This window comes from Emydura macquarii, unplaced genomic scaffold (assembly GCF_026122565.2).
Source record: "Emydura macquarii macquarii isolate MOO-44397 ecotype Brisbane River unplaced genomic scaffold, CSIRO-AGI_Emac_v2 contig_719, whole genome shotgun sequence".
Classification (NCBI taxonomy): domain Eukaryota; kingdom Metazoa; phylum Chordata; order Testudines; family Chelidae; genus Emydura; species Emydura macquarii.
In genome coordinates this window covers 9,924,998-9,937,672 of record NW_027130856.1, presented here as the reverse complement: position 1 = coordinate 9,937,672, position 12,675 = coordinate 9,924,998, and the positions used below count along the sequence as shown (strand labels likewise).

Below are 12,675 nucleotides of genomic sequence, written 5' to 3'. Positions count from 1 at the left end.
AGTTTTTGCAGGTCCCTTCCCCCTTTAAAGTTTCTTTCTATTGATGTTGTGAAAGCCCCTAAGCTCAGGCACTGCTTTATCTATGGCTCTTCTTATTTCTGACACAGATCAACATGACAAGTGTTTTTTGGCTGTCTAGGCTCTCAGCATATTTCTGAGGGTTTTCTGGCTTGCTCTGTCTTGACATCTCGGGCCTAAAAATAGCATAGATTCTGACTCTTCAGTTGGTACTGAAAAGCTGCTTGGCCTCTGCATTTGGTGTTCCCTTTCCCTGCAGTTATGTCTCTGGCGTTTTGGAACTAAAGTCAGTCAGTACTGAACACTATCAGAGCTAAGTAGTGTTCCCTGTCTGTCTTGAGAAGCTGTCTTTCAGCAGTAATACTCTATATGCTTGGAAAAAATAAAGGGTTGAACGCAGACAAGACAGCCATCCCAAGGGCTTATGCCTCAAGGCATGACTTCTGTAGGAGGGGTACCCTTTGTATGCCTGACAGATACCTGACTCTCAAATGACTCAATATGCAAACAGTTTTTCCTTGAAGAAGAGTTCCTTTAGTTCTGTTTGCATTGATAAATAGAGTGAAAGGTCAAAGAGAAATCTATGACAAAAACACAAATATTAGAACATGTTCAGGCAGTCTTTGGTTTTATAGAGAGACCTCAAAAACTGATTCAGCTGCCTCTTGTCAAGAAAATATACAGCCTGGTAGAGGAATAGTTCTAACAGACATCTGAGATTAAAGTCTCATTGCTAGTTGCACAATTATAATTTAGAGTTGAAAGATACTGTCAATTATGTATGTTCCAGAGAATGAGAAGAAAGGGAAAAAAATAAACTGAAAGCTAAATTCAGTCTGCAGAAATTCATAAATTTCTGGTTCTCTCTAACACCCTAAAACATCATGCCAAATGACTTAGCTTTATTATTATTATTGGAGAGTATCCCATTTTTTGGCATACGTTCCTGAAACTTTGAATTAAAAATGTATGTCTTTCTCTGTGTTGTTCAGTGCTGGATTTGTGTGGAATGAGGTGTCCCCACTGGTATCAGCATGAAGAAAGAGATTAATTTCACTTTTGTATGTTTGCCCATTATCTATGGGGAAAAAATCTTTTGTATCAATTATACCAACCAAAGAGTTAAGATTGGTGCATTTTCATGTTCCCTCTGTAGCTTATTTGCCTGGTCTAGAACCAAAGTGTCTTTCATTATGTGTTATTGCAGTAGCATTTAGGCACCCCAGTCATGGACCAGGACCCCATGGTGTTAGATGCTGTACAAACAGAACAAAAAGGAGGACCCCTCCCCAAGAGTTCACAGTGTGAGTGTTACAGATCAGCCAAGCCACTTGACTTCTGGTACAGAGAGGAAAATGATGATTAAGAAGGAAGATGGTTTATTTATCAACATTTTGGAGGAAGATCTAATGTTCATATTTATATTTTCCTCCTTTTATTTTCCAAGGCCTCTTCCTCAGCCATTTTTTTAAAGAGAAAATTGCAGAATCAGTAGGAACTATCTGCACTAACTACACCCAAGAAGATGAACAGGAGGTATCTTTCTTTTGTTGTCACTGTTAATATAAGCAGAGTGATGCATGAGTGTCTTTTGTATGTGTAATGAGTCTTCTATAAAATCTAAATGGCCCTGGAATTAGTTTTGATGAGCTGTCTTTTGCTGAGATTGTTTCTTTCATCAAGATGTGCAGACCTCCAGTGCTGTTGAGCAACGTGAAAGGTGTTTCAAACTAGTACAGTCCTTAGGGTTGCCACTTTTGTAATTGCTGGTAATGAGAGACCTCTGAGGCCCTGTCCCCTGGCCCGCCTCTTTCCTCGAAGCCCCTCCCCCTTCCATGTCTCTTCCCCCAGGGTCCCACCTCCTTCTCCGCCTCTACCCCCAAAGCCCCACCCCCATTGCTCACTCCTCTCTCCCCATTGCTTGCTGGATTGTCTCTACCTCCCTCCTTCCCAACAACTGGGCTCCAGGGCTGGGACGGGAGCTGCTGCAGCCTGACAAGCCTGCCTGCAGATAGGAGGCAGCCCCGGCTGAGCAGGGGCTGGCACTGGTTAATGTTCTATTGCCTCCCCTCACCTCACAGTAACTGGACTTTCGGTGTCCAGTCAGTACATGTGACTGCACACTGCCGTTGAAAACTGGGCACCTGGCAACCCTACGTGCTACATCATCTTTGTAGAAATGAGTGTTTTTGTTGCTATGGAAGCTAAGGCCTATCTACACAAGAAAGTTGCACTGGTTTAAAATGTACACCTTTTTAAAAACTAGTTAACTTCATGGGTAGACAAGACCTACATGGTTTCTCTTCTTGATTTTCATATGTAACCATGTTAAGGGTGATAGTAGAGAAGAGAGAATGTACTGTTCTGCATGTATGTAAATTCTAAGTCACTGGAAGATGCATAGTTCATTGAATTTGTGCCAGTGGAAAAAAAACCCCAAAACAGATGGGAGCAATCTCTAGCAAAAGAGCTAATTCACATCTAACAGTTTAACTGGAGTCAAATGCATGAGACATTTCAGGGAGAGAAAATTACCATGCGTTGATGCAAATTGGCATCGCTCCTTTGCCACCTGAGGATTTGGCTACTTTTTTTCAACCATCCAGATTTACATTACATCCAGGGGTCAAAATCCAGGATTAAATTCTAATCATGTATATATTTATATTTGTATTAGGCACAAAATACCACACACAAGAATCACTGTAACATTTAGACAAAAAACTCCTTTAGCAGCCTCTAATTGCAGTTATGTACTTATTATTTTAGCTTTCTTGGCATCTATTAATGCTGCATTTCATCTTTCATTATAGTCCTGTTTACACTCACTCATTGCTTTCTCAGAAATTCTCCATTTGAGATGAAACCCAGGGCTGCTGGAACAATTTTTATAGTGGGGGAGTTGAGAGCCACTGAACCAAACTATAAACCCTGTATATAATGGAAACCACTTCAAGCCAAGGGGTGCAGCAGCACCTATGGTGAAGCCCAGTCTCAACAGTTTGAGCAAAATCTCTTTAGCCGTTGGAGTTAGGTAAACAGGAAAGAGTTACAGGTTTGTTTTTAAAATAATCATGCAGCTTTTTACGGCTTAATAATTCAAAGTGTCCAAACTTGAAAACCTCACATATCATATGCCCAAAACTTAATGAAGGATAATTGCTTAGTAAGCTTGAAGTAAGTGAATTTGAAATGAACAACAGAACATGAGATTTAAAAAAATCACTTTCATGCATGTGCAGTAAACAAAAACAAAAAAACCACAAAGTTCTCAGAAGTGTTTAGTTACATTATTGCTTTTGGCGGTATGGGGTTGTGCAATGCATCAGTGTCAAATTGTGAAATGCTATCAGGTAGTAGCTAGCTTTGTTCATGTACTTACAGAGTTACATATTGGAGTTTAAAAATAAATAGAATTGCAGAAAAAACAGACCTACAGAATTTCATAGTTCTTCAGTAATGGTTTTTGTGTTTCTACCAGAGTAATGCATTTTATGGAGTTGAATAAGACTTCATTCAGAAACTTCCATCTAAATTTAAGGTGGCAAATCTAAAATAAAGAAAATTCAGGGAATGCAAAAGTTATTCTTGTCATAGCAACATAAACTTGCTTACATTATGCATATAGGTTTCATTTAGTATTATTAGGCTGACAACTGTCCTTTTAGTACATGGTGTACCATATGGTTATTGGGAAGTCAAAGGTTTTCATTACATATTGCATGCCCTCTGTATTAAGTACCTATGTGACAGCCTAGCTAATAATCCCCAAAACTTGCAGTATAGGCAAGTATGTTGCTATGAGAACTGTAACTTTAGTATTTCCTGCTTTTTTTTTCTTTCATTTAGATTTGCACCCTTCATATAGTCTCTTTGATTTAATATATTAAAAAAGACTTTCCCCTTATAGTTGCCGCAGACTTTGTTGCTGAACTGCCCTATTGCAACTTAGTTCTTATACAGCTCTGTTTTTCAGAGGGGGAATCTGGGACAGCTGTCAACAAATGTCAATTTAAGGGACAAAGGGCTTGCTACAAAGCCAGCAAAAGTCAATAGAAACACTCTCGTTGACTTTAATGGACTCTGGATCAGCTCCAAAGTAAATACACACAAAGGTAGAAAAAATCTCAACAAACAGGCTCCCTTGTTCTTAAAATCAAAGAATCTGATTTTTGTATAATAAAATAGGGGGAAAAGAACACAACAAGAAACTACTACTTTTGCTCCTTATTCTCTTAAAAACGGAAGACTTGCCTTTCTCTTTTTAAATGTAGTCCTGGAATAATCCTTCCAAATTATCTTCCAAACTTTGTAAATAGGGATTTTAATGGACAATTCCTTTTGAACAGGTCACTTATAGGATACAAGAACAGATCCCTAAAAATTTGGAAAGCCTTGTGCAGCTTTATGCATATTATCAAAACATACTGTAAAAATCATTATACACAACAACATTAATTTGTTGACTTGCTACTATAATTTTACAAATCCAATACTACAACAACCGTTATCTTTGGAAACTGGTGCAGGGTTTATTTAGGCCAGGTGGGCAACTATTGTACTGTACTTGTAGCGTTGATATGTGACACAATCTAATTTAGTGCCACTGTGAAGAAGCAGAGAGCTGCAAACTGCACTGTGATCTATTTAGCTTGATAACATAACCAAATTTCCATCTAAAGCTGAATATAGTCTAGACAGAAAACTTTGCGAAGTGAGGAGTGAGTCTTTGAGCCTGTGTATCCATGCAGTTCATAGTTAAATAACACATTAGTGCTTTATATTTTCAAAATGTGGTATATACTTTAGTTAATTAATTCTCTCAACACCTCTACAAGGAAGGTAAATTAGTTTTATTGCTCCCCAGGTTTCAGACAGTAGAATAGAGAGAAGCTAAATGATTTGTCCAAGGCCTCATAGCAAGTCAGTATCAGAGCCACGCATTTGAGATCAGGAGGAATTCTTAGCCCCCATGCCAATCTGTCACTCATCCTCTATAAAGGGAGAGTTTTCCCAGATTCTCCACTACCTCCCAAGTGTCTGTAAAGCTGAAGAAAACAAGTTCCACTGACTGTTACATCTTAGCGTTTCCTGCCCATTCTGCTTTGCCAACCTTTATTCTGAGAAGCTACTTCACGTATTAAGCTCACTAGTGTGATACAGCAAAGATGCCTGATGTAGATAAATCCATACTGACAGAGCGTGATGGCTAAACATAGTGATAGAAAGCCATCAATAATTCTTGGCCGCTCTTCCTTCACACACCTCAGCGTTTTATTTTATTCCCAGAACACTGGTATCAATGTAATTATAAAAGAGCTGAACAGGAAGCACTTTTTAGCACCTACATGAAAATGCACATACCAGTATTGTGCCTGCAAAGGGTCCCTGGAGTTTTAACTTCTTGGTGTTCTTTAAAAATCCAGCCGATATGAATTGGCCTCAGTAATCCTTAAATTATATTAATAGATAAATTTATACACAAATCTGCATAAATGCATAATGCATTTTTAAATGCATATTTTAAAGTCTCAAAAGGCTTTCTACTTTCTCCTTAGTTTTGAAAAATGTTAATTGCAGGAAGTCTTTATATATGTCAGGGCACTGAGATGTAGATTTTTTTTCCCTCATAAACAACCAGAACTTTCAGCTGAAAACAGGATTGTGCAATAGTGCACAGGGCTTTTTAGAATTGTGCAGTAATTCAGGGTGTGGAGTCTTGTGGTTTGTTTTACGTCAGCAGCTAAGGAAGAATGCCTGTTGTGATGTGATATGTGGAGAAGTGCTGTAATCTTTGTCTGTTTCTGGGGCGCAAAAGGCCCTGTACTCCTCTGCCTTTTTTAATAGGGCTAAAAGGTGAACATTTTTTGCTAAATTTGCTTAGCCATTTTTTAAAAAAAGTTATGTGTTTATTTTGGCATTTTCAATAAGTGATGAGGCCATGGACTATCTGCTTTTCAACAGTGAGAGATCATCCTTTGGGTAAGAGTTGGGGGAGACTAACATTGTCTCAGAAACAAGCCAAAAGCACCAAATATGAAAACTAAACATACCGTACCTCACTTGTTGCAAGATGAAAATTTGCTACAAAAAGCTAAAGCTATTACATCTGTTTGGAACAGGAAATCCTAGTGAGTATGTGATAGTTATCTGTAGTAAATTACTACTTTTTTGTATCTTTTTTGTATCTCTGAGCATGCCATTTCCTAGACAAAAAACAACATCCCTTTCCTGTGGAATTTGCATTGTGAGTTTGTAATCACAGGGAGACCCTTTAAGACAAATAGAGGCAACTTGGGAGCCAGGTAGGGTGGAGAGGTGTCCTATTCTCAATTGGAAAGTCTGGTCAAAAAGGGGACCTGAGAGTGTCCGGTTAGATCTACTGACCTGGACACCCAAGTCCAGTCACTGTGTGCGGAGACGCACCATATCATCACCCATGTCAGCCCTTACTCAGCTGCGGCCACCTTCTACCTCCCTCAGGCAGCTGCAGCTCCCTGCTCCGCAGATGAGTCCCGACTCTGATTGGGAGGGACAAGGAGGAGCCGCAAGGGGGGGAAGAGGAGCAAATAGGGGGCAGGGCCTTGGGGGAAGAGGCAGAGTGGGGGAGTTTCCGGTACTCCTGCTGGAGTGTCCATTTTTTAAATATTACAAAATTGGCAACCCTGGCCACGACTAGAGACAAGGAGAGGGAGGCAGGGAAAAGGAGGGATCCTGGAATCTTCCATTTGCTACCTTTCCCTGGCCAGTGACAGTGGAAATAGCCTGGAGAAAAGGAAGCACTGATGTGCCTTTGCCCCCTGCACTACTGTTAACACTAGAAGGAGCCAGGAAAAAGCTTCTTCCCAGCACTTGGCAGAGGAAATGGTTGGAGGGAGGGGAAAGCTTCTCATCCCTCACACCAACACCATGGCTAGCAAGGGAAATGGGGAGCCTTGTACTGTCTTTCCCAATCCACCTGGCTGGCAGCACTGGCAGGCAGTGCCTCAGGAAAGTGCAGGAGTCTTGCTGTGTGTGCTGCATCACATTATGATACTAAGCTGGGGGGAATGGTAGATATGCTGGAGAGGAGGGATAGGATACAGAGAGTGTCTTAGACAAATTGGAAGATTGAGCCAAACAAAATCTGATGAGGTTCAACAAGGACAAGTGCAGAGTCCTGCATTTAAGACAGAAGAATCCCATGCACTGCTACAGACTGGAGATGGACTGGCTAAGCAGCTGTTCTGCAGAAAAGGACCCTGGGGGTTAGAGAGGACAAGAAGCTGGATATGAGTCAACAATGAGCCCTTGTTGCCAAGAAAGCTAATAGTATATTGGGCTGCATTGGTAGGAGCATTGCCAGCAGATCAAGGGAAGTGATTATTCCCCTCTATTCAGCACTGGTGAGGCCACATTTGGAATATTGTCTAGTTTTGGGCCCCCCACTACAGGAAGGATGTGGACAAATTGGAGAGGGTCCAGCGGAGGGCAACGAAAGTGATTAGGAAGTCTGGAACACATGACTTATGAGGAGAGGCTGAGGGAACTGTGCTTATTTAGTCCGCGGAAGAGAAGGGGGAGGGAGGATTTGATAGCAGCCTTCAACTACCTGAAGGGGGATTCCAAAGAGGATGGAGCTAGGCTGTTCTCAGTGGTGGCGGATGACAGAACAAGGAGCAATGGTCTCAAGTTGCAGTGGGGAAGGTCTAGGTTGGATATTAGGAAAAACTTTTTCACTAGGAGGACGGTGAATCAATGGAATGGGTTACCTAAGGAGGTGGTAGAATTTCCATCCTTAGGGGTTTTTAAGGACCAGTTTGACAAAGTTCTGGCTGGGGTGATTTAGTTAGGGTTGGTCCTGCTTTGAGCCAAGGGTTGGACTAGATGAGCTCCTGAGGTCCCTTCCAACCCTAATTTTCTGTGAGGTGCAGCTGTGCAACTACATGGCTTGGGGAGCTTTTATTAAAGTTGTCTTTTAGTCTTTCTCTCTCTCTCTCACTCACACACACACACTTTCTTCCCTTCAAAAACAAAAGGACATACATTTACACATGCAGGGCTAAGCATGGGCTGCTCTTGACTTCCCTTTGTGCTGCTTCAGCTGTGCAATGGGGAACTGAAGCTCAGTGCTTAATACAGCAACTTTGGATTCCCCTTGAGGTTACTCTGAATTACACCAGGGCCAGTTTGCTGCAGCCCCCAGGATCAGAAGGACAGAAAAGTGGCATAAAACCACCTAACTGCCCCTCCTCTTCAATTGTGCTGAGTGCTTCTCTGGCACATGTGAGTATGTAGCCCATAACCTGTATGCTTTATATTTTTAGAATATTAAAGAGTAGCTGAAACAGTAAATTTTGAAAATCATTCTACTCCTTTGAACTAGTCAGGAAGGAAGGGAGTTTCTTCCCTAAATTTTACATAGAAACATCGAAATTGCATAACAGACAGGCCACTTGTCCAGCCAGTCGAGTATTCTATTCTATCTCTGATAACATCTGCAGTGGATGCTTTGGAGAGAAGTAAAAAATGTGTAACAGTCTTGCCATTACTTAGTACCACGCTAGGAAGAGAGTTTTTTTCCTGACCCCAGCTGGCAATCAATTTCTATGCTGAAACATAACAACTAATAATCCTTATAATTCTTTTCATAGCTAATGTAACTGCAGAAGTTACTGTTTTCTCATGTGTCTAATCTATTTTTGGATTTTACTCCACTATTTTTCATTAATTACCCCATGGCATTAAATTACAGAGGTTAATCTTACGTTTCTTTTATAATCTTACTGGTTTTTATTTCAAGAATCCTTTTCTTTTGTGAAACAGGGTAAATACAAGCTGTTGGTTGACTTTCGTCATTCTTAGTTTACACCCCTCTTTCTTATTTCCTACTCCTCCTCTGCTTTCAGAATGAAATAAGTTCTGTTTTTCCTTCTAAGGAAGATGACTCCTCTACCTTCCAACCTTCTTCTCCCTAATTGTCCTGGGGGAGATTGTCAGAAGTACCATTGGGAGTTGGTCTAACAGCACTTTGTAAATCTCCCCCTTATCTGCTTTTCTGTAAGCCTTTTCCATTTTGCCATATCTTGTTTTAAATTAGAAAAGGTCATAAACTAAAGTCAAAATGAGAACTAAGATGACTTAGGGTATGTTTACGCTAATGGCGGCAAATTCACTGCAGTCACATCAATTTATCCAGTTCGATTGAGCGGCAATGAACACACTCACTATCTAGCTGAAAGTCGATCTAATAAAACCACCTCCCCAAAAAGCATAGCATTGTGTCGACGGGTATGCATTTCCCATTGGCACAGTGCAGTAGAGATGGCACACTGAACGGAAGTTACAAAGTCAATGGGAGTTACACAAGCTACTCTGCATAGCTTACGTAACTCCCGTCGACTGCCGCCGAATTTTGCCGGCAGTGTAGACCAGGCCTTAGTCAGCTATATTTAGAAATATTAGATGCCCTGGCACCTTCCAGCAGTTTTTAGATTCTAATCCAAGCCACTTCAGCAGTTCCACTTAGTTTGATTCCATCCATTAATAATGCCCCCTACCCAGTCCACAATGAGTTCACCCGTTCCCCTTTCTCTCTAGGCTTCTAGAGAGTTCTGTAACATGCTTCACATTTCCTAATAAATACAACAATATTGATACTGTCATCTTATTAGGATAGTTGTGGTTTTCATTCATATGTTTTCAGTATCAAAAGACTTTAAAATATATATAATGTTCATAAAAATGCTTCAGTACAAAACAGAAGCACAAGAAATGAAAATTAAAATCTTGAAAATATTAAATGGATTTTTTCTTCCCTGGTTAAAAACAAACAATAATTTTTTTTTCACAACCCTTGTATGTTAGGCAGCCAAAGTTATTGGATACCTTTATGATATGGTTGTGCAACTAGTTGCATGTATATTATCTTTATAGACTCTTTTTAAAAATGGAGATACTAAGTGTAAAATTTCAAGATACTGCATTAAGGATGAGAAATCAGGAACTCATTGTAATCTTAATATTTATTTGTTATTACATGTACAGTGCAGGATATACAAATGTGGCTGAGTTAACATTGAATTTGAAATCTGGTCTGGCTGATTATCCTGCCAGATAAATGCATACAGGTCCCATTCACTTCAGTTGGAGTTATGTGCTCACAGGTTACAGAATTATCAGGTTCTTTTAAGTTTGGAATTTTGTGATTTTTATACCTGAAAACTCACCTTTAACATTGTATGGATATTGTGGTAATTTTTGCATTTTATGTATTCTTTTGGAGATTTTGAAGCTAATACTCTTGTCTCCCAGTTATAAGTATTTTAGCTATATATCACTCAGTTCATTTTTAGGACATTGAGCTAAAAATGAATTTTGTATCTATTAGTAGCAGTCATCAATCAGTTATTCCTCATTCAGAAATTGGTGGCACTGGAAAAAAGTTATTTAATGGTCAATATGCATCATTAATCTTTTTAAGAGGTGGATTCTATGCCTGTAACAATGCTGTAGGCGATTTACAGATTAGCAGTACCTCATTGCCTGCAGCTTTTGGAAAAATTGTAAACAAAGCCAGTTGCTTCTTATATTACTACCCATGGCAGGTTAGATGAGCAAATGCCATCATACATGCTTTGGTTCTGTTGGTTTTAACATGTAGTGGAAAACTATATTGTTCCAATTATTTTTCTAGTTTACTGTCTTTGAAAATATGCTTGTAGTTTCTAAACTTTGAGTGGGGATTTAAAAATCCATATTACTGATGGAAATGTACAAGAAGTATAATGGGAGCTGTATTGTCATATTAACTCACTCTGCTGGTGGAGGTTTGTGATAATGCTCTGTGCTCCACTCAAGCACCACTTACACCCTGAGTTAAAGGCTTAAAATAATGCAAAGGGCCCATGCAGATCCCTGGGGCCAGAGTGAATTTTACCTTCTTCATGTAGCTAGGAGACTAGTGAGATTGATTATGAGCCAATTGATTTTTTCATAAGCAGTTTAGAACTGTAATTCCATCTATTTCCTGTTGATTTGGTCATTTCACTACTGAATTTCATGTTTCTCTGGAATATTTAATGTAAAAGAATCTACCAATGAAACTTGTATTAGGCACACAGTCTGCTCTATGGAGTTGTCTGAACATAAGACATGCTGCAATATACAAATTGGATTGCTGTAGGTTAACAAAATTTCTCTGATAAAAAATTATTTTGTGCAAGATAATCATGTAATTCATTTCATAATTCATTATCAATTTTTTCTTTTTTTATCAGCTGCAGCTAAACCAGTAAACGGGTCATGGCACGCTTAACGAAAAGACGACAGGCAGATACAAAAGCTATCCAGCATCTTTGGGCAGCTATTGAAATAATCCGGAACCAGAAGCAAATTGCTAATATTGACCGTATTACAAAGTAAGTTCCATTTTATAATAAAAGACAATGATAATGGGCAAAGAAAGAATGTTAATTATGGAAGCCTTGAAAAAACAGAATAGGCAACCTTGTTAGAGCTTGTGAAACAATTACATTCAGTACTATTTCATTAATTGTTAAATTAATAAAAAATGTTGAAAACAGAGTCTTTAACAGCAGTACTGAGGTATTAAATCTGATGAAGGGCCTATTCAATATTTGTTCACCTTATCATAAATATTTAGACAAAATAGAAGCGGCACTAGTATTTCACTGCTAGACTTATGCTTACAAGCAGTAGACTGATCAGAGGGGAAATAATAGCCATAGAAAATGAAGCGGAAAATGAGAATAAAAATATTGGACTTTGTAAATAGTCTTATAAAAAATTAATTATTTTGAAAGAAGGAGGATACCTTTTTTATTTAAAAAAGCCACTGACCTCAGTGGGATTATATTACCATAGAGGAACCAAAGACAAATGTTATACAGAGTTGAAAAGCATAAGCGTATGATTAATGCTTCTCCCTTTCTTCAAAATAAACTGGCATATGGCAATAACACATTGAGAAGACTCATTTGTCACGTTGGACATTGGGCACAATTAAATCTAATAAGAAAGAAACAAGAATGTTGTTTGCTGCTAATGTTACTATTGTTTATGTTGTGGTAGCACTCAAAATGTATTAGGTCTTTGCCCTGTAGAGTTTATAATTTTGAGGGAAAAACCCCACAACATTAAAACAGGTCTTTTGACTAAGTTTGGTCAATCAGTACAATCTAAAATTGGGGTTTTGTGTGCCCTGGTTTAGCTTTATTACCAGAATTTTCAGACCTACACATACACAACATATACTGAAAAGACATCTATATGAATAATTTCTAAAAGATGCATAACTTTAGTAATTTATAAATCTAAAAAGGGCATATATGGATTTCTGAGGGTCCACCTGAATGTGACTTCAGTAGAATTAGTGACTAACAGAGGGGAGAGTTTTAAACAGTACAGGTGAGATAAGTGTCTGAAAACAAACTACAGGTTGGTGATCTGTTTAATTGACATGGTTTGGAAGCTCTGTGTTAGGGATGGGAAAGCATCTCTGGGCTTATAAACGGAAGCAGTATAAAAAGCAAGTGAACACAGTAAACAACATATCAAATGAAAGCAAACAGAGTGATAGCAGTGTGCCGAGTTCCTATAAACTTTAACAGAGAAATGCATCATTAAAATAAGAAGCAACTACTGGAACATGAAAAT

General features: G+C 39.0%; 1 protein-coding gene across 8 annotated transcripts in view; it reads left to right on the top strand.

Moving 5' to 3' along the window:
• Positions 1-12,675, top strand: part of ZMYND11 (zinc finger MYND-type containing 11) — a 135,060-nt gene that overhangs the window by 50,604 nt on the left and 71,781 nt on the right. For 6 of the 8 annotated variants that reach the window (XM_067542684.1, XM_067542683.1, XM_067542686.1 and 3 more), the window contains one exon: positions 11,277-11,417. In XM_067542684.1, the coding sequence (XP_067398785.1) occupies positions 11,302-11,417 (116 nt within the window). In that variant the 5' untranslated portion in view covers positions 11,277-11,301. Of the gene's footprint in view, positions 1-1,465; positions 1,555-11,276; positions 11,418-12,675 lie in introns of those variants that run through there. The other 2 variants (XM_067542682.1, XM_067542688.1) reach the window with 2 other exon arrangements.